Source organism: Bubalus kerabau, chromosome 1 (genome assembly GCF_029407905.1).
Source record: "Bubalus kerabau isolate K-KA32 ecotype Philippines breed swamp buffalo chromosome 1, PCC_UOA_SB_1v2, whole genome shotgun sequence".
NCBI classification, from domain to species: Eukaryota; Metazoa; Chordata; class Mammalia; order Artiodactyla; family Bovidae; genus Bubalus; species Bubalus kerabau.
Window position 1 is genome coordinate 257,348,823 of NC_073624.1, and position 19,487 is coordinate 257,368,309.

The 19,487-nt window shown below is 36.6% G+C and overlaps 1 protein-coding gene across 9 annotated transcripts in view; it reads right to left on the bottom strand.

Annotated features, from left to right (window-relative positions):
* Window positions 1–207: 207 nt before the first annotated feature.
* TMEM161B (transmembrane protein 161B) overlaps window positions 208–19,487 on the bottom strand; it is a 182,014-nt gene continuing 162,734 nt past the window's right edge. For 4 of the 9 annotated variants that reach the window (XM_055563669.1, XM_055563715.1, XM_055563709.1 and 1 more), the window contains 7 exons: window positions 11,277–11,428; window positions 10,796–10,856; window positions 10,153–10,293; window positions 7,383–7,496; window positions 3,993–4,167; window positions 2,659–2,755; window positions 208–1,482 (listed from right to left, as the gene is read on the bottom strand). In XM_055563669.1, coding sequence (XP_055419644.1) covers window positions 1,205–1,482; window positions 2,659–2,755; window positions 3,993–4,167; window positions 7,383–7,496; window positions 10,153–10,293; window positions 10,796–10,856; window positions 11,277–11,428 — 1,018 coding nt within the window. In that variant the 3' untranslated portion in view covers window positions 208–1,204. The remainder of the gene's footprint in view (window positions 1,483–2,658; window positions 2,756–3,992; window positions 4,168–7,382; window positions 7,497–10,152; window positions 10,294–10,795; window positions 10,857–11,276; window positions 11,429–19,487) is intronic. The other 5 variants (XM_055563732.1, XM_055563676.1, XM_055563693.1 and 2 more) reach the window with 5 other exon arrangements.

A 19,487-nucleotide genomic window follows, 5' to 3' on the forward strand; every position in this document is an offset into this window, starting at 1 on the left:
ATAGAAAAAGAATTTTAGTTGGGGAGCAATCACCTAAGTATTTATAAAATCGGAAGTACTCTCACACGTGTGTGTGCTAAGTTGCTTCAGTTGTGTCTGACTCTTCGCGACCCTATGGACGTTCTACAGGCAAGACCATTTCCTTCTCTAGACGCTCACACATAGGCAACGCAAATAAACTGCTTACTCGGATGAATTTTCAAAATGTATTTTAATCTCATTCCAGGAAGAAAAAATTTCTAGATACAAACGCATCTCATTCAATCACATTTTAACATACATTCAGCAACTTAAAATATTATAAGAATCCAATATTTTCATCTTTTATAATCTCAATATATTATATATTTAATATATAATATATATATGTACAATACATACAGGTAGTCAGCAGGATTACAAAGTAATTTTTTAAAAGTCTGATCAACATTGATAAATACTTTTAGACTATTAAAAAGAACTATACTTAGGATCATAGAATAAAATAAAATATGGGAGGTCCAAACCTAATGGCAAGACTGCAAATGTTCATGTAGCCAATCATTTAAAAGATCTCTCAAGTTGGATAGAATGTATTTTAAAGCAATACTCTCGCTACTCTCAAGCAGCAGTACTTGTAAATATTAAGCATGTACATCTCCATTTAATTTAAAATTTCTATGCAGCTTTCTTTACTGTAATATACAGTAGCTATTTCTTCCTTTCTGTTGGATTTTGTCGTTGTTGCTGTTTGAAGAGTGGTATATTACCAACAGAAGTGACTTTAACTCCCTTCCCTCCCCTAAAGCATGGCTCAGTTTGAAGATTGTTCTATAGGCAGCTACGATGAATATCAACAGTACCTTAATACCATTAACAGAACCAATCAATAACTGGAGTCATATGAGAAGTTTCAAAGACTGATGGAGGTTTCTGTAAACCAAGGTCATTGGAAGTATTACACCTGCAGATAGCCCTCTCACATCCCTAATGCAAGGAGTTAAAATTTCAATACCATAGTATAGCAGTTAACAACCTATTCTATAATTTAAAATATTAATACCATTAATCCACCCTGAGAATACAGAGGAAGTATTTAAAACAAGATATTCTGATATGGTTTCTTTCCTTTGTATTTGCTTTCTTCTGGTTTTCACTGGCCCTTCAAGGGTACGATATTTGAATTCAAAGTGTGACTTTGATATCCGTTTTTGTTAACTGAGATTCATGCCACAGTGAGATACTGGTGATAGAAAAGCCCAAAAAGGCTTGTAGAAAAGAGACAAGCAGCAATCCACCAGGTCAGAAAAGACAGAAGTCCTCGAAAAAGCAGAGGAGTGAAAATGTTTTTTAAGCTGCTCAGCGCCACTGTTATTTGTGTAACAGTTACCTTCACCTTCCCATCAGCAGATGGCACTTCAGAGGAAACAGAATTGGAGGGTAGACTATTATCCACTGGCAAGGCAGACACAGATTCCGGATAAATCCCCCAGGAATGATTACCTAGAAAATTAAAGACGCAAATAAAATTTGAAGAGTAAGTAACTCCAAAGCTTCTTATTAAAAAAAAAAATTCCTAAACTTATATTTCAAATTAAGAATAAGAAGTGGCACAACAAATTATTTTATGTTGAAAATAAAGTATTGAAAATAAAGTAAAATAATAAGCTTTCTACATATTTAGGGAAAATTCACTTAACTTGACCAGACTATAATCTAACCTTCTCAATAGAACTACACATAAAAGCCAAAAACTAATTTACTTTTAATTAACTGCATTAAAATCTGGTAAAATAGCAAAAACATTCTCTTCCCTGTATAACCCATGAATCAACTACCTCTACTGGGTGACAGAACAGATTCTGTAACTTCTTAGAATCTTTTCTACCTCTAGAATATCAGAGTAATTTCTTTCTCAGAAACTATCTATGATCCCAATGTGAGAGACTATTAATAGCTCCAGAAGTGTTTTCATCATATACTTTCCTATGTTGATAGGATATGAGTCACATAATTCACCACTGAGCTCCTCTTTTATGTTCTATAGATTCCCGAAAGATTATTTACATCTATCATCAGCTCTATAGTATCTGTAAGTCCACCCAACAATGCTTTTAATTCTTTTGGGCTTCTAAAACCCCTACATTGGCAGATTGCCAGATCTAAGCAAAGAAATAATCAACTCGGTAATAGATAATTCTTGAGTAACACCACAGAGGGGCTTGATTGCTTAGTGAACAGACTTCATAGAAGAACTTTGTTCTGCCACCAAGAAATCTTTATTCTATCCACGTTAAATTATCTGAAGTAGAACCCACCAAAAGATCCTACAATTCATAAATTTAAAAGTACCGCATAATAATTTAAACGTTATGCACTAACACAATCTTAAAATACAAAATATTAAGATTAAAAAGTGCTCACTCAAGTTACTCAGAATTAACCTTTAGCAAACAATTCTTTTAACATTATAAAACCATATGGGTCTGAGTTTTCAACATGAGGAAGATAAATCAATGAATCAACTTCTAGAGCTTAAAGGCTCCCATGTTTCCTCGTAAAACTTCTAAAGAGAGAATCAATTTTAAGAGGCACATTTCTTTGTAGGTAACAGAAAACACTATTCATTACAGGTAGAAAGCAGAGCAGTGAGCGTCGCAGCTGCCAGGATATGCCTACCTAGAGTTTTCAGAAGCAGGGTTGTGTGAAGCAGCATGACCAGAGGAGCCACATACTGCAGCGCAATGACGCAAAGGCAGTAAAAGACTCGCGCGACCTGAAACGACACGCTTAGGCTTCTAACACAGCTGGCACGCTACGAGTGAGTTAGACTTTTGTATCAAACCGAATCGCTTAAAGGATAAATAATCCTTCCATGGGAAGAAAGCTAACTGGAAATAAATTTGTACTTCATTATAAATGCCCCCAGACTGACTTCAGAAAGGCTAAGTGTGAAGGTTCTTTAAAATGTGAAAAAAGCATTAAATCCCTTAAAAATAGTTAAGCGATTAATACAAATTGGAGAAACAAAATCACTGAAATTCAAATGGCATATATTTACTTATTCAAATATAAAACAAAATGCTAAAATTTCTAAAGACACCTAAAATATCAAAGTAAATAATAAGAGTCATATATGAACATAAACCCCTCATAAATAAAAATATTAATCCCTATTTACATTAGACTGAGGTAAAATTCAAAGTATGAAAATACATGAAAGGTAAAACATAAAGAGTTATTTGAATCTTGATAAGAGTCAAGATGGAATTCCAGAGTAAAAAACAAGAGGATCTGACACCATGTTTCTTTAAAAAGACTTGATCAGGTTGTGGGCCTAGTCCATTACAACAGTGGATGGATTCCTAGCACCTTCCTCTTCTGGGCTCTCCATTAAGTAAACTTATGTTTACTTATGTTCCATGTTCAAGTACTTGGATTAATGTTAAAAAGAATACATTTAGTCACTAAAACTAGTATTTCCTATTCTTTAAGTCACAAAAGCTATACAATATACTGTGATGTCTTTCAGATCAGTTAGGGGAGTCCCATTTAGCAAACGTAGATAAACCACAGCTTTGTAACCCAAACTGTATGATACTTAAAGTACTTAAGGCAGGAAGGGGCACTGAGACCCTTTCCTCACCTAACACCAAAATCAGATCAAGGTCTCTGACATCTGTCAGTTTAAGATTATTCTATCTGTTCATAATAAGAATATTATGGAATGAAAGTACTACTGAAGGAAATCAAGCACTTTTATTTTTGTGCATGTGGTGTTCGTTGCTTCAGTCGTGTCTGATCCTTTGCCACCCCATAACTGCAGCCTGCCAGGCTCCTCTGTCCATGGGATTCTCCAGGCAAGAACACTGGAGTGGGTTGCCATGCCCTCCTCCAGGGGATCTTCCCAACCCAGGTTCAAACCCGGGTCTCCTGCATTGGCAGGTGGGTTCTTTACTGCTAGCGCCATCAGTATTTGCTATTTTTCATTTTGATTACAATGTAAAACTTACCATTTTCTGAAGCTCAACTGTGCTTATTCGGCCTGCTTCTTTCTTCATTTGATCCACACATTTCTGGGCTAAGTTTAAGTAAGCTTGCAGGTGACTACGCATCATGGCCAACCGCAAAGCACAGAGCACGATTATTAACCAGAGTCGCAGAGTATCGAACGTAGCTTCTGTCATTCTACAGATCAAAAAGTTGATATGGTGCTCTCAAAGACCAACAAATGCTAGCATGCTAGTTATATGTGTTAATGTTCATTGGATAAGATATTTAATACAAGTAAATCTAGACTTAGTTACAACTGGAGACATGAAAAGTGTCCCATTCTATCACAGACTTATAGGATACTTTCACTTGCATAACAAATAAATGCATCATGTAACAAAGAAGTACCAGATAAGTCTAAAAGAAAAACGTAGAGCAATACTTGGGATTCCTTTCTCTATCCATCCTCCCAGCGTGGGGGTAGGGGAATGGCTCTAAGCAAAAAGGGAAGTTGGGAGTTCTTAAACTGGAGACTACAAGAAAGAAGGAAGGAAACCCCAGGAGCTTGCCCGTGAACTATCAAGTTAACAACCCATCTGTTTCTGGCTACAGTTTTGTTTGATCACATAAACACCTGACTAGGATCTTTCACTCTGCTGAATTCCTGACTGGGATCAAGAATTCTGATATAATACAATAAAATCAGATGTTCTTTAAAGGACTTTAGAAAGAAGAGGTAAATTCTGATGTCCTTTAGGGGTTTAACATTTTAAAAAGACCATGGTTTCTGCTTTGATAAAAGATAACATTATAATTTGAAGATAATGCTTACACCGTGCCTGACTCTATTCAAATTTCTAGTACACATCAGGTAGTTAAACATATGACTGTTGAAATGTGTCTAGTGATCTGCCAGACAGGATGCGGAACTTACAAGGGTCTCCCCCAAATTCTTAAAGACTAAGAGGGTAGACTGGATGGCTATAAAGAAGAATGAGTGGGAAAAGATATAAAACCAACACTTTGTTCCAAAATAGGCTCTGTTATCATCCCTGTCTTCCATCCAGTGTAAGCACCTAGGAAAGGGACTAAAACTACAATACAGAAAAAGCTGCCTGTGGAAATAAAGTTGAAGAACAGTACAGGAAACAGAAAAGGCAGAGAAGATGGGAAAGGATACAGTCTTGGCTGAAGTACTTATGAAACAGAGGTGATAGAGGGATGGAACAAAGGCTTTTATTATGCATGCTTTTTTTGGGTTTCCTTTTTACAAGGCCATGAGAAATGCACATTGGTTAGGAAGCATAAAGGCCAACTTTTATCAATACATTTACATTATAATGAACAGTAAGATTAAAGCATCAGTCATGTGAGAATAAGAGTACACAAAGATTTAGGACCGTCCACAGCCTTGAACCTTCCAGGGCCTACACACAATACTGTGCTCCCTGGTGTGGTGCAAGCAGGCCGCTTGGCTGGTAGACAGCTAGTATATACACTTTGAGGATGACAGGTAATACAAATGAAGGGAATGGTACGAGGCAGTGAATCAAAAAATATTTGCCCTGTTTACGAGGAGTTCAGGATTTAGGTAACAGTCCCACTAATAGTTATCTAATTAGTACCTCTAATTCAGATTGCTTACCTAACTTCATAAGGATTTGGTCAGGTGATATGATAGGGTATCTCAGTAAAGAGTCTGAGGTGGGGCAAAATATGCAGGTAAAGAAAAGGCAGAAGAAATTTCTCCAAATTCTTGAAGCCATTCTAGGTATCACTGTACATGTTCTCTTTTGGTTTTCTTAAGAGGTTACAAGCACACATGGACTCTGCCTGCATTTCATTTCTTGATGCCCAAGCAGAACACATGGATGGATGAATTTAAATACATTTCTGGGTTGAAACTACATTCTAACCATTTTTGCTTCTCACTACAAATAAAGGCCTTTGACCAACCATTTACTCCATGTGACAGACGAAGGACCTGGGTTAATGGGCAGCCATTCTTTCTCAATCTACCACATGGGCTTCGGATTTTAAACAAAAATTAAAAACCACTGCTGTCTCATCGCTTAATGTAATGATCTAACAAATAAAAAAGGAATAAAATGGAGCACAGATAAGACTATAATTTTGTTTCCTTCATTTACCAAGCAAGAATACTGGAGTGCGTTGCCATTTCTTGCCCCAAGGGATTTTCGCGACCCAGGGATCAAACCTGAGTCACCCACATTGCACTGCAGGCAGATTCTCTACCTTAGTCTAGAACCCTACAATCCTTAGGATTAACTTTTAAATACTCAGAGCAAACCTGTCAAGTTGAAATTACCATTAAAGCTTACTTATGTGGGGAAAAAATGTAATGACTTCAAAGTATACTTCTTAGTTCAATAAGGTTAAGTGTTAAAAAAAAACAAATCATGGTCATCACTGATTCTACACTTATTCCAACACAAATCTGTACCAGGATCTATAAGAAATACATAATGTAAAATGCATACTGTGGAATCAATGACTAGTCAAGTTTTTCTATTTTAATTTTGATAAGGCAAAGCAGTAGAAGGAACATTTATTAAGCACTTACTTCTAGCCAGTTGCATTACATGTGTTCTTTCATTTAATTCCAATGATAACCTTGCGAGGTAGATACTATTATCTTCATTTCCCAGATAGGGAAACAGAGGCTCAGTGAAGTTAAATAATCTCCCTCAAGTGACAGCTTTAGTGAGGATCAGAACTGGGGTTTGAACCAGCTCTGCCTGAATCTTTTTATTATTCTAATATAGTTCCATTAGGCTAATGAGCTAACATATCAAGTACAGTTACTAATGCCTTTTAACAAACTGTTTGTTTCCTTCTTCTTCTGTTAAAGTACAGTTGTTTAATTGGGGAATAGGACTTACTATTAGATAATAATGTTAAAGCTTTATTTTTAATTTTGATAGGTATGACAACACTGTCATGTAGAAAAATATCTTTATTTTTTAGAGAGACATACTCAAGTTCTTAAGGGTAAAAATGTTATGTTTCTGATTTACTTGAAAAGATACTTTATCAAAAAATAAAACAAAAAACTGAATATGGAAAATATTAATAACTCTTAAGGGGCTGAATAGATGAACTTTCATTTATAAAATTTTTCCTCTATAATTTTCACAATTAAGAAAAAATAACAGAAACGTACAAAGTGTCTTAAAAACAAGTGCTATCAAAAAAATAAAGAAAAATCTCAGATATCAACTGGACATCAAGTGAAAAAGCAGAAAAACTTAGAACTGTACAAGATAATAATATTGTTTTAAAAACACAAACAATATTATAATTAAAAACATGAACACAGTAAAAAACATTTTAGAAAAGTTTTGATTACATAATTAAATAAAAATTAGCCCCCAAATACCCATACTTACAAAGGGACACTTTCTTTACCCAATGGTGGGTTCATAATGTAGTCTTTGGTGATGGGTTTTACCCAGAGCAGAACCATAAACAGAGGTGCCAAGAAGTTGATATGAAGTAATGTTCTGAAAGTATGTAAGAAATAAACATAAAAACCCAGAAGCAAAATACACTAATAAACTACAGAAACTTGGGACTTAAAAAATGAAGGTAGGAACTTTAAGTATTCTATATTAAGGTACTGTTGCCACCATTATTTTATATTAATCACTATCACTCAACACTAATTTGAGCCCTTATAAAAACACCTCATTATTTTAATGTTTCAGATGAGAACGTTTAGATTGAGGAAAGTTAAATGATTTGCACATGGTAATATTACAGGTGAGAAAGAGATTAAGCACTAAAATCTAAATCTGTTCACTCCCACTCTAGGGTTCTTTAACAATTTCCTACTGTATCCCTGATTTAATACACCGGAACTTGAACAATTCTCTAAACAATCAATGAATCCAATGGATTTTCAGGACAGGAGTCATCTTTTGATATTTTTCAGTCCAGCAGACACAAAGCGGCTTCTGATTAATAGGTCCAAAATACTATTACAAGGTCCAAAATACTAGACGGGACATGGCAGGTGGAAGCCACTCCATTTGTAATGATCATGTATAATGTTTTAATTAATTGTTAAAATCATAAATGATTCACATTTTTATTTCTTCTTGAAGAATTATGAACGTATCTGAAATGAATTTCCCTATCCTATACAAACCAGGAGAAATTCACATTACTCCTACAAGGCAATATACCTAATACAGCAAAAGGTTTCAGGTGTGAGATGTAATGTCACTGTTAACTCTTGCCCCAAGTCTGTACCCTACAGACAGATGACTGATAAAGACTGTCCTTGTTTCAGAAAGATGTTCTTCAGACTATTTTATTACCATGTACTGTTTTCATTACAAACCATGCGAGGAAGAGAGACTAAACTGGAGGGTTTAAAATACACACACACATACACACACTTTAAAATTCCATTGCAGTGTAAGTGATAGTGATTTCTGTGAGTAAACGGCTGGCTCAGGAAACCATGAAGACCTACCTGACCGGAGAGAGGTGGAACTCTGGTTCTAAGCTCTGGCCCTAAAGCAAGTACTATTGCCTGGCCACGGGGGTGAAGAGAATGCAGCTCTTTGCACCAGTCTGCTGCTCTCACTACAAAACTAGCTTGCCACACCCTGGATCCGGGCAGAGTGCTACAACACAATGTGTGTGTGTGTGTGAGGGGGCCGTTTGTAATACATGGAAAATAAAACTCCAGATTCCCAAAGGGAAAAATCATAAGAAGCTACATTTTTCTGAGAAGGAAAAGAAAATGTGGCCCCCCACCCCCCCAACCCTCAGTGTCTCCAATCCCAAACTACCACTAAATGCTTTAAATGTTTTTATAAAGTGATTCTTTCATCCCACAGCCTGGGTAAACCATCGGGCGCGGGGGAAGAAAGCAGCAGTATTAGGTATGCAGTGTTGCTAGGGAACACTCTAGTATCAAGGAGCAGCCCACAGCGGTTTCAGTAGCTGGTGAAGGGCTCCCCTCCACCCACCCTTTCAGCTTATTTAAATTATAACACTGGGGTTAGTGGACTGAAGTGTGTGTGTGTAGAGAGGAGGGGGAGAACCAGGTTTTGTTTTAAAAGAAGCCATTAGAGAGACGGATGGTGGAAGAAAAGCAGGATGTAGCCAAGAGCATGCTGAGTAAAAGGAGCAGAAAAGAGAGGAATGAAGGAGTGTGTACTAGGAGGTGAGAATAAGTAAACACACACAAAGCATATGCAGGAAGAAAGGGAGGAGAGGAAAAACACAAAAACATTTTCAAAATTAAAATAAAGGAAAATGACAGAGGTAGGAGACAGAAGAACATGAAAAGACAGAGAATCAGCATCATTAAATGTAGGTTTTTAAAGAGCAGAAATGTTAGGAAATATGACTATTCAGAGAAACTTAATGACTATAAATACACATATCAAAATGGAATATTCTCAACTTGGGCTTCTACTGCAAAACAAAAAGAGGACTTGGAAATTTGGATCTGGATATAAAATGATGAAGATAAAAATCTGTTCCTCTGCCAAGGTGTCTACACCAAGAAAAGAATCTCTGACAATCACAAAGAATATATTAAGTAGGCTCTGACTTATACATAGAGATTCAAATACAATTTCTCTATTTGAAAACTAAAATAGTAAACTATAATTTAACACTACAGTATTAGTAATCCCAAAGTAAAATAAGCTTACAAATAGGTCAGTAATATAAGGAAAACAAACATTTCTTATGTACACAGATTTAATTTCAAAACATTATAAAATAAAATGCTTTAAATACAAAATTAAGTTAAATCAAATCATTTATATGAAATTTAAATAAGTACTTTTAACTTGAAAATTCTAATTGAAAGAAATTCCCATAGATCCTCAGATCAGTGGTAGAGATTACGATATCATAAACATTGAACTCTGAGTTCAAAAGAACATAAATATTGATATTTCCATTTTAACAGGAAGAAAAGAAATTTAATAATTAGTGTTTTTTCTTACACAGGACATAAAGTTTAGAAAAGAATGGAAGAAACTTGCTTATAGTAGAAAGAGGAAGCAGTGCGACATCAAATGGTTATTAATTTTCAATACAATAATTTATGATTTCATTACAATAATATACCTTCATTAAGATGGAAAACATATATTTATCTGCATGTGCTTATGTACATTTTCCGCTTACTGTGTAATTTTTTCTGTTGCCAAATTCAGGGCATCCAGATGCATTTGAGCCAGCCGTAATCCAGGAAATGTCAAAAAAGCCCCAATGAGTGAACAGAAAATAGCCAGGAAAAATTTGAAAGTAAGTTTTGAAACAGGACCCCTAAAATTAAAATTTTTTAAAAAGCTGTTAAGTTTTTGAAGTGAACCTTCCAGAAGTTTCTTTTCTTCTAATTAATTACTTTATAAATCACAATAATACAAATAATACAAAGTAAACTCCTACAGAAAGACAGTTCTTATTCTACCACTATAAGGGATTTTAGTGAATTATGAACTTAATCAGACATCTCTTAAGCAACAGTTTTAACAATCTTACCTACATATTCAACAAAAAAATAACATGTGACTCATGAATTTCGTTTACTGTCTGATGGAAGAAGAATTAAGTTAAGTAAGAGCAAATTCAAATCCAAATTCTATAAAAGATACTAAGTTTATACAAATGTAAAAAATATGAGTAAGGATACTGCTAAAAGAGACAGTCCTACTTAAAAAAGAACTCTTTTCACTGATTAAAAACAAAGAACTACTTACAGTAAGTGCTATTTTACTAAAAATGGAAAAATTTAACTTGAATAATACTTAATTAAAAAAAAACTTACTGAGATTCTAAACCTTGCTTTTCAAGAAACTGCATCGCACTGTCTGAAAAATTTGTAAACCCTGTAGGGGGAAGAAAATTTACTCTTATCATAGGAGTAAAATACAGAATCTTTCTTTGGAAATAAAATGCTAGAGTATCTTAAATTCTGAAGTGACAAGCTTAGCTCTTTCATGTGCTAATTAGTATGTCATAATGCAATAAAATTTAGTTATTAGGAGAAATAGCCTTTGAAAACACCCCTTTGATATATATATATACATTCCATATAATTTGCATTATAATCTGCATCTTTATCTATGTGAGTAAATATTAGCATTAGAAACACTTATTTAAGTTTGAGGAAAAAATGAGGAGGGGAGAGCATTTTTGGAAAAAGCGAGAAAAAACTTAGCTAAAAAAAAAAATCTTAAGAATAATAAAGGTTAATTATTTAGAACATTTCAGAATATAAACCTAATTTTAAGAACTTAAATTATTACCTGTTTCAAGTCCGAATTCCAGATAGTTTTCTGTTACAATCAAGACAGCCATTGCTTTCACAAAGAAAAAAAATCCAAAGGTAACACAGACTGATCTTTCACCACCATCTTCTACTTTAAAATAGTGTGTAGTTAATGAAAATAGAACTTTGCTGAAAAAGGAAAAGTTCAGGAAAAACAACAAATAACTTTGTGGAAGTTAAACACAACCATCTTTATAGGACCTGAACTCCAATAAAATTTGACTACAACATTCATTTTGATTCTACAATATTTCTCTACAAAGTGTCTTTTGGAAGGAAGTGAAAAACTAATGAAAATCTGAATAGTCTTTCAGAAAATAGGACATAAAAACAAAGCAAATCTAAGCGAAGTTTGTAACATTTTAAAATAAAACACGCACATATACATACTACACTGTAATTAGGAAAATAATGTATTTCCAGTTTCTCTAACTCAAATTCATTAGGAGGTTATTACAATAATTTTATGAAATAGGGTCTTGGTGACATGAAAAGCATCTTAGGGAACTTCTTTTTATTGGGCGTGATTGTCAAGTAGTTTGAATTTAGAATTAAACACACATCACAGGAATCATCTGTAAATCATCCACTAATTTAAACTTTGAGAATTACAAAAATTTAACAGTCATTGGTAAGCTTCAGTACAAAAACTGAGCATCTGGGATCACCATTTCACACTATGATGAAACAAAAAACAGGTTTCTGTTGAGTACTCAAAATCAACCAAAGATTCAACATGCTCACCTATTCTAAAATATTTAAATTTTATATGAAAATACTAAATACATTATTTTATCTGATCAGATCAGATCAGATCAGACGCTCAGTCGCGTCCGACTCTTTGCGACCCCATGAATCGCAGCACGCCAGGCCTCCCTGTCCATCACCAACTCCCAGAGTTCACTCAGACTCACGTCCATCGAGTCAGTGATGCCATCCAGCCGACCCCCTCTTAATAATTAATCAAATCAAGATCAATCAGTGGATGATCCATAGCTAGAATCCAGATTTCTGTTATATCAAATTATTCTCCTGGAAAGCATAAACCCACCCAACAAAATAAGTTGTTTGCCAAAAAATCTAGAAAAGCAACTTTTACGTAAATTATATGTCGAGCATGGAAAATAATAACAGCTGTCATTTAGTACTTGCCAAGTGCTAAGCATTAGCAATTATTTCATTTCATCCCTACATTAGCCAACTATTATCACTACTTTTCCAGATTTAAAAAAAATTGTGGCACAGGCAGGTTCAGACTTCTCAGGTGGTGCCAGTGGTAAAGAACCCACCTGCCAATACAGGAGACATGAGAGAAAAGGGTTTGATCCCTGGGTCGGGAAGATTCCTTGGAAGAGGGCGTGGGAATCCACACTAGCATTCTTTTATTTTTTTTATTTTTTAACATCAAAAACTGTTGGGGGCCGGCGTGAGGCACTCCGCCCATGGCAAAGGTCATGAGGAAGGAGGCTTGACATACGCAAAGGCGGGATCGAGCCTCAGGAGTCCCCCTGGAAATCCTCAAGCATCTACCCCCATAACCAGAGCCTGCCTACTTTACTACTTTGTGCTCTCACCTACACCTCTGACTTTACGGGGGGCTGTCCCCCACCACCTCTTTCGGAGAAGGAGTTAACTTAGAGCTCCAGTTAATAATAATTCCTGGGCATGATAGGAGTGTTTTAACCTACAAACTCCTCTGAAGGTTCTCTAGTCTGCCTGACAGGCTTGTCCGGCCACATGTGATTGCTCACAGCCTCCCAACCGTGAGAGGCACGAGATGCTTTAAACCTTCTAAAAACAGGTTCTTTAGAGAAGTTAGAAAACCATTAGTATAAGTATAGTGGGCTGATTAGAAATTGTATTGGTGAAGGGTTTTTCATTTGTTGAGCCAATGTTTGTTGCTAAGTCTCCATATCCCCTGCCCTTACACACATTAATGAATATATAGAAGAAATAAGTATTAACCTTTGATATAAATCACGTTAGACCTTAGGCTAAGTAAATTCTTTCCTCAACTAAAACCCACTATACCCTCACCCTATCGGAATGTAACTTTATTTGGGTGGCGTCTGTTTTAAGAATAATCACCCTGGAGAAATAAGTGTCCTGGTTGACTGACCGCTGTCACAAGGAGAGGGTCGTAAACTGTCAGCAGGCCCCCTGGCCAGAAGATGATGTAACACCCCTAAGACCTCTGTATACATTTGTATGAAGCACCTGACTTTGATAAAAGTCAGGACTGCTGACCCCGCGTGACTTTTGCGTAACATCTCAGTGTATAAAAGTAGACCATGGAAAATAAAGAATTGGGATCAGTTTCTCGAAATACTGGTCTCCCCATGTCTCCCTCTCTCTCACTCTGGTTGAGTCTCCATCTGGAGCGCGGAACCCACCATGCTTACTAATTGTGCCTGGGCTTCTAAGATCCGACCGGGGAGGCCTCAGTGTCTCCTCTCCTTCGGGAGAACGGAAGGACGCCTGCGGCCTACATAAGTGGTGCAAGCTTCTTGTCTTGAAGTTTTATTGGTCCCCCGTGTAAACCAAGCTACTCAGCCTCTTTTCTCCACTGAATTTTCCTACTGAGCTATCCTTATTCTATTACTCTTTATATCCTTAATTAACGTTTAATTAAGCAGTTGTTCCCTGACCCTCGCCTACGCCGTCTCTCCTTCGAATACCCTGGATCAGCTGGGGCTGGACCCCGGCAAAAAACATTTTGTATTGGGGTATAGCAGTTAACCCCAATTAATTATAGCATTATCACAAATAAACAATGTTGTGATAGTTTAGGGTGAACAGGGAAGGGATTCAGCCACACACATACATGTATCCATTCACCCTCCCATCCAGGCTGGCACGTAACATTGAGCAGAGTTCCATGAGCTATACAATAGGTTTTTGCTGGTTATCCATTTTAAATAGAGCAGTGTATGTGTGTTACCTTTCCAAAGTCCTTAACTATGTCCTACCCCCAGCAACCATGAGTTTGTTTTCTAAGTCCATGAGTCTCTTTCTGTTTTGTAAGTAAGTTCATTTATATAATTTCTTTTTAGATTCCACATATAAAGGATGTCATACGATATTTCTCCTTCTCCATCTTACATCACTCAGTATGACACTCTCTAGATCCATTCATGTTGCTGCAAATGGTCTTATTTCATTCTTTTTAAGGACTGAGTAATATTCCATTTTGTGTGTGTGTGTGTGTGTGTGTATGTGTACACACATCACATCTTCTTGAGAACTACAACAAAAAAATCTCAAAATCTGTATGGAGACAAAGAAGACCCTGAAGAGTCAAAGCAATCTTGAAAAGGAAAACAGAGCTGTAGCAATCAGACTCCCTGACTTCAGACTATACTACAAAGCTACAATCATCAAAACAGTATGGTACTGGCACAAAAATAGAAATACAGGGTCAATGGAACAGACAGAACACCCAGAAATAAGCCCACACACCAAAACCACCAACAAAGGAGGCAAGACTATACAAATGTGGAAAGACAGTCTCTTCAACAAATGGCGCTGGGAAAACTGGACAGCAACATGTAAAAGAATGAAATAAAAACATTCCTTAACTGCATACACAAAAATAAGCTCAAAATGGATTAAAGACCTAAACGTTAGTTGGACACTATAAAACTACTAGAGGAAAACATGTACTAGGCAGAACACTCTCAGACGTAAATCACAGCAAAATCTTTTAAAATCCATCTTCTAGAATAATGAAAATAAAAGCAAAAATAAATAGGACCTACTTAAAACTGAAAAGCTTTTGCACAGCAAAGGAAACAATAAACAAAACAAAAAGACAACACACAGATTGGGGGAAATATTTGCAAATGATGTGACTGATAAGGGATTAGCTGCGTGATCTTGGGCAAGTACGTGCATGCATGCATGCAAAGTCACATCAGTCAAGTCCAACTCTGTGATCCCATGGACTGTGCACGCATGCACACACTTGACCAAGATCATACAGCTAGATTAGAGGCAGCTGGGATTTAAATCTAAGTTGTCTGGATCCAGAGTACATTAAGCTAACAATTTTGTATACTGTGTCTACGGAAATGCTTAAAGCACCTAAGATACAGGATAGTTTAGCAAATAACACATGAAATCATTTTAAAAATAGAGCTGCCTTGGCAGCAGTAAATGGTTTGTTCAAACATTCTCATAGTCAGAAGAATTCTTATTCAGGAACAGATAAGCAGGGATAAGGACCCCTGTCCTTCCACTTTAAAAGGAAGCTGTCCTTTGATTCTATTCAAAATATGCTAATATAGTTACTATGCATTCTCTATTAGGATCCTACCTATGACACTGGATATAAATGTAAATAGAGTCCCAGCTGCTCTAGCTATGGGCATCTACCCTAAGTAAGCAACTTGAAGGTAATAAAGACAGGTGATTTTTTTGATCTTCCAAATGCAAGTTGAAATAAATCTCTGCTAGAATGTAAACTTCCTATCAATAATTCTTGTCTCTTGTTCACTGCTCAGATGGAGCACCAAAAAGTGACTGGCACAGAGTAGGTACTTCAGTTCAGTTCAGTTGCTCAGTCATGTCTGACTCTTTGTGAACCCATGGACTGCAACACGCCAGGCCTCCCTGTCCATCACCAACTCCCAGAGTTTATTCAAACTCATGTCCATTGAGTCAGTGATGCCATACAACCATCTCATCCCCTGTCATCCCATTCTCCTCCCACCTTCAATCTTTCCCAGCATCAGGGTCTTTTCAAATGAGTCAACTCTTCGCATGAGGTGGCCAAACTACTGGAGTTTCAGCTTTAGCATCATTCCTTCCAAAGAAATCCCAGGGTTGATCTCCTTCAGAATGGACTGGTTGGATCTCTTTGCAGTCCAAGGGACTCTCAAGAGTCTTCTCCAACACCACAGTTCAAAGCATCAATTCTTTGGTGCTCAGCTTTCTTCACAGTCCAACTCTCACATCCATACATGACCACTGGAAAAACCATAGCCTTGATTAGATGCACCTCTGTTGGCAAAGTAATATCTCTGCTTTTTAATAGTCTGTCTAGGTTGGCTATAACTTTTCTTCCAAGAAGTAAGCGTCTTTTAATTTCATGGCTGCAGTCACCATCTGCAGTGATTTTGGAGCCCCCCAAAATAAAGTAGGTACCTAAACAATAACAAATTTTGCCATAGAAATAATGTTTTACATGGTAATCCAGGTAAGCTGAAACAGTATTAATTCTATGCTTTAATAGACCTTTGATAGACCTTTAAATTGGAGATATCCAGGGTTCAAACACTTGACCATTATACATATATATAACCTGAGTTATGGTGAACATAAGAATATGTATTAGCCCCTCTATAATAACTACCATTATTACAGCTCTTAGAGGCTTCCCTGATGGCTTACACAGTAAAGAATCCACCTGCAATGCAGGAGACCTGGGTTCGATCCCTGGGGTGGGAAGATCCCTTGGAGGAGGGGATGGTAACTCCAATATTCTTGCTTGGAGAATCCCCATGGATAGAGGCACCTGGCGGGCTACAGTCCACAAGGTCACAGAGTCAGACACGACTGAGCAGCTAAGCACACAGCACAGGGAACACTTGTTTCATCCAAGGACGGACATGATAAAGGACAGAAAAGGTAAGGAACTAATGGAAGCAGAAGAGATATAGAAGAGGTGGCAATAATACAAAGAACTATACTAAAAAGGTCTTAATAACCCAGATAACCACCATGTGGCCACTCATCTAGGACATTCTGGAGTGTGAAGTCAAAGTGGGCCTTAGGAAGCACTACTATGAAAAAAGCTAGTGGAGGTGACAGAATTCCAACTGAGCTATTCAAAATCCTAAAAGATGATAATGTTAACGTGCTGCGCTCAGTATGTCAGCATATTTGGAAAACCCAGCAGTGGCCACAGGACTGGAAAAGGTCAGTTTTCATCCCAGTCCCAATGAAGGGCAATGTCAAAGAATCTTCAAACTACCACACAATTGTGCTCATTACACATGCTAGCAAGCCAGTCCGAACACTTAATGGCAAACAGATGGAGAAAAAGTGAAAACAGTGACAGATTTTATTTTCTTGGGCTCCAAAATTACTGCAGATTGTGACTGCAGTCACGAAGCAGAGATATAACTTTGCCTACAAAGGTCAGTACAGTGAAACTTATGGTTCTTCTAACAGTCATATGCAGATGTGAGAGCTGGCTGAATGTGCAAGAATTGATGCTTGCGAATTGTGGTACTGTAGAAGACTTGAGAGTTCCTAGCACTGCAAAAAGATAAAAACCTGTCAATCCCAAAGGAAATCCACCCTGAATATTCACTGGAAGGACTGGTGCCGAAGCTGAAGCTCCACTACTCTGGCCACCTGATGCGAAGAGCCGACTCGCTGGAAAAGACCCTGTGCTGGGAAAGACTGAGGACAAGCGAAGGGGGCGACAGAAGATGAGACGGTTGGATGGCATCACTGACTCAATGGACATGAGTTTGAGCAAACACTGGGAGAAAGTGAAGGACAGAAGAGTCTGGTGTGCTATATAGTCCATGGGTTGCAAAGAGTCAGACACAACTTAGAGATTGAACAACAACACAATAAACAGCAACTACTCTCTGGGATAATATACTCAAAATGAAAATCAAGAAAGAAGACGTTTTACTCTAAGATCTGTTTTCATCCGTGGTAATAACAAAAATATAAATTATTTACCACTCGGGGTTATAAATTTAAAGGATATTCTAAATTAAAAGGCTTAGGCTTTGTATTCTTAAAGCTTATTCAGAAGACAGTTCCCCCTTTTAAATGTGAAAAAAAAAAAAAAATGAAGTACAAGAATAGCTCATTTTTCTATTCCTGGGGCAATCAGCCCTTCAGAAGTGTGTGATGGGAAGTATCACTAATAACCACCCTAGTCACTTTTCAGGCAGTATTATCCCCTTGCTCAACTTTCACTGTTCACACCTCGATTAATTCCACTCTAGCTAATCTTCCTTTCACATGAACCTCTCTTACTTTTTCTCAAATACCATTATTCAAGAAAAACACTTGCTCATATTTATTTTCCTAACTACTTATTAGCAAAAGCATTATTTTCTTTGAAAAATAACGTGGCCGTGTGTGCTAGTTACAGATCAAATGAACTTTCATGGGCTAATCTGGGAGGAAGTACATTTTAGCATTAGTTTGCTTAAAAGATTATATTATTTCCAAGCATTTCAGAATACAATCTACATGCAAGTTGGAGGTACCATCTAAAAACTGCTGTCTTGGCAATTTATCTGAATTCGTTTTTGGCCATACCACATGGCATGTGGAACTTTCTGGACCAGAGATTGAACTTGCACCCTCTGCGGTGGAAGTGCAGAGTCTAAGCCACTGGGCAACCAAGAAATCCTTATTTCAACTTTTTAATATATTTCCTTACAGACTATTATAAAGATATTAGTTATAGTGCTACATTCTATGAAATACCTGATTTCCTTTCAAGACAAGAGAAAACCAAGCATGAAAAGCTAGCTGACAACCTCTGCACTTTGTGATTAAAAAGATCTCAACTTTGTAATAACACATACATGTTTTAGGACATATATAACAGAAATACATATACTGTAGAGCTCCAGCATACACCTTCTGAAGACATTTACCAGGCACATTACTTTCATTCTAAATGTCTTATGTTCACCATAACTCAGGTTATATATATGTATAATGGTCAAGTATTTGAGCCAATTACTTCTTTAAAGTAAAAATTAAAACTACTAAGCAAGCAAATGCCATTGGTTTACATTAGTTCCCTAGCCAAATACTCAGCACCCTGACACAGTCTTGCTCAATTTAACTCTGCAGGACTCTTGGTTATAAACCAATACACAGATATCTCAAACTGTACTGAAGAGCTTAAACTTCATAATAACAGATGTCAGTTTTTCTATGATACTGAACATTAGGAGAAAAGGGAAGCCAAATTATTTTCTAATAAGGGAAATAAATTTACAAGTCTTATATATCTGAAAACTAACAATCTTTGCAAATTACAGTAAGAATTTAAAGAGTGATATTTACACTCTAGTTCTTACTTTGTAATGTAGAATTCTGTAGTATTTCCATGTGCTATTCCTTCAAAATGCTTTCTTAAATCATCTAACATTATTCTATAAGTTTTCCCTAAACATAGTTGTCAATCCACTTCCTATTTTGG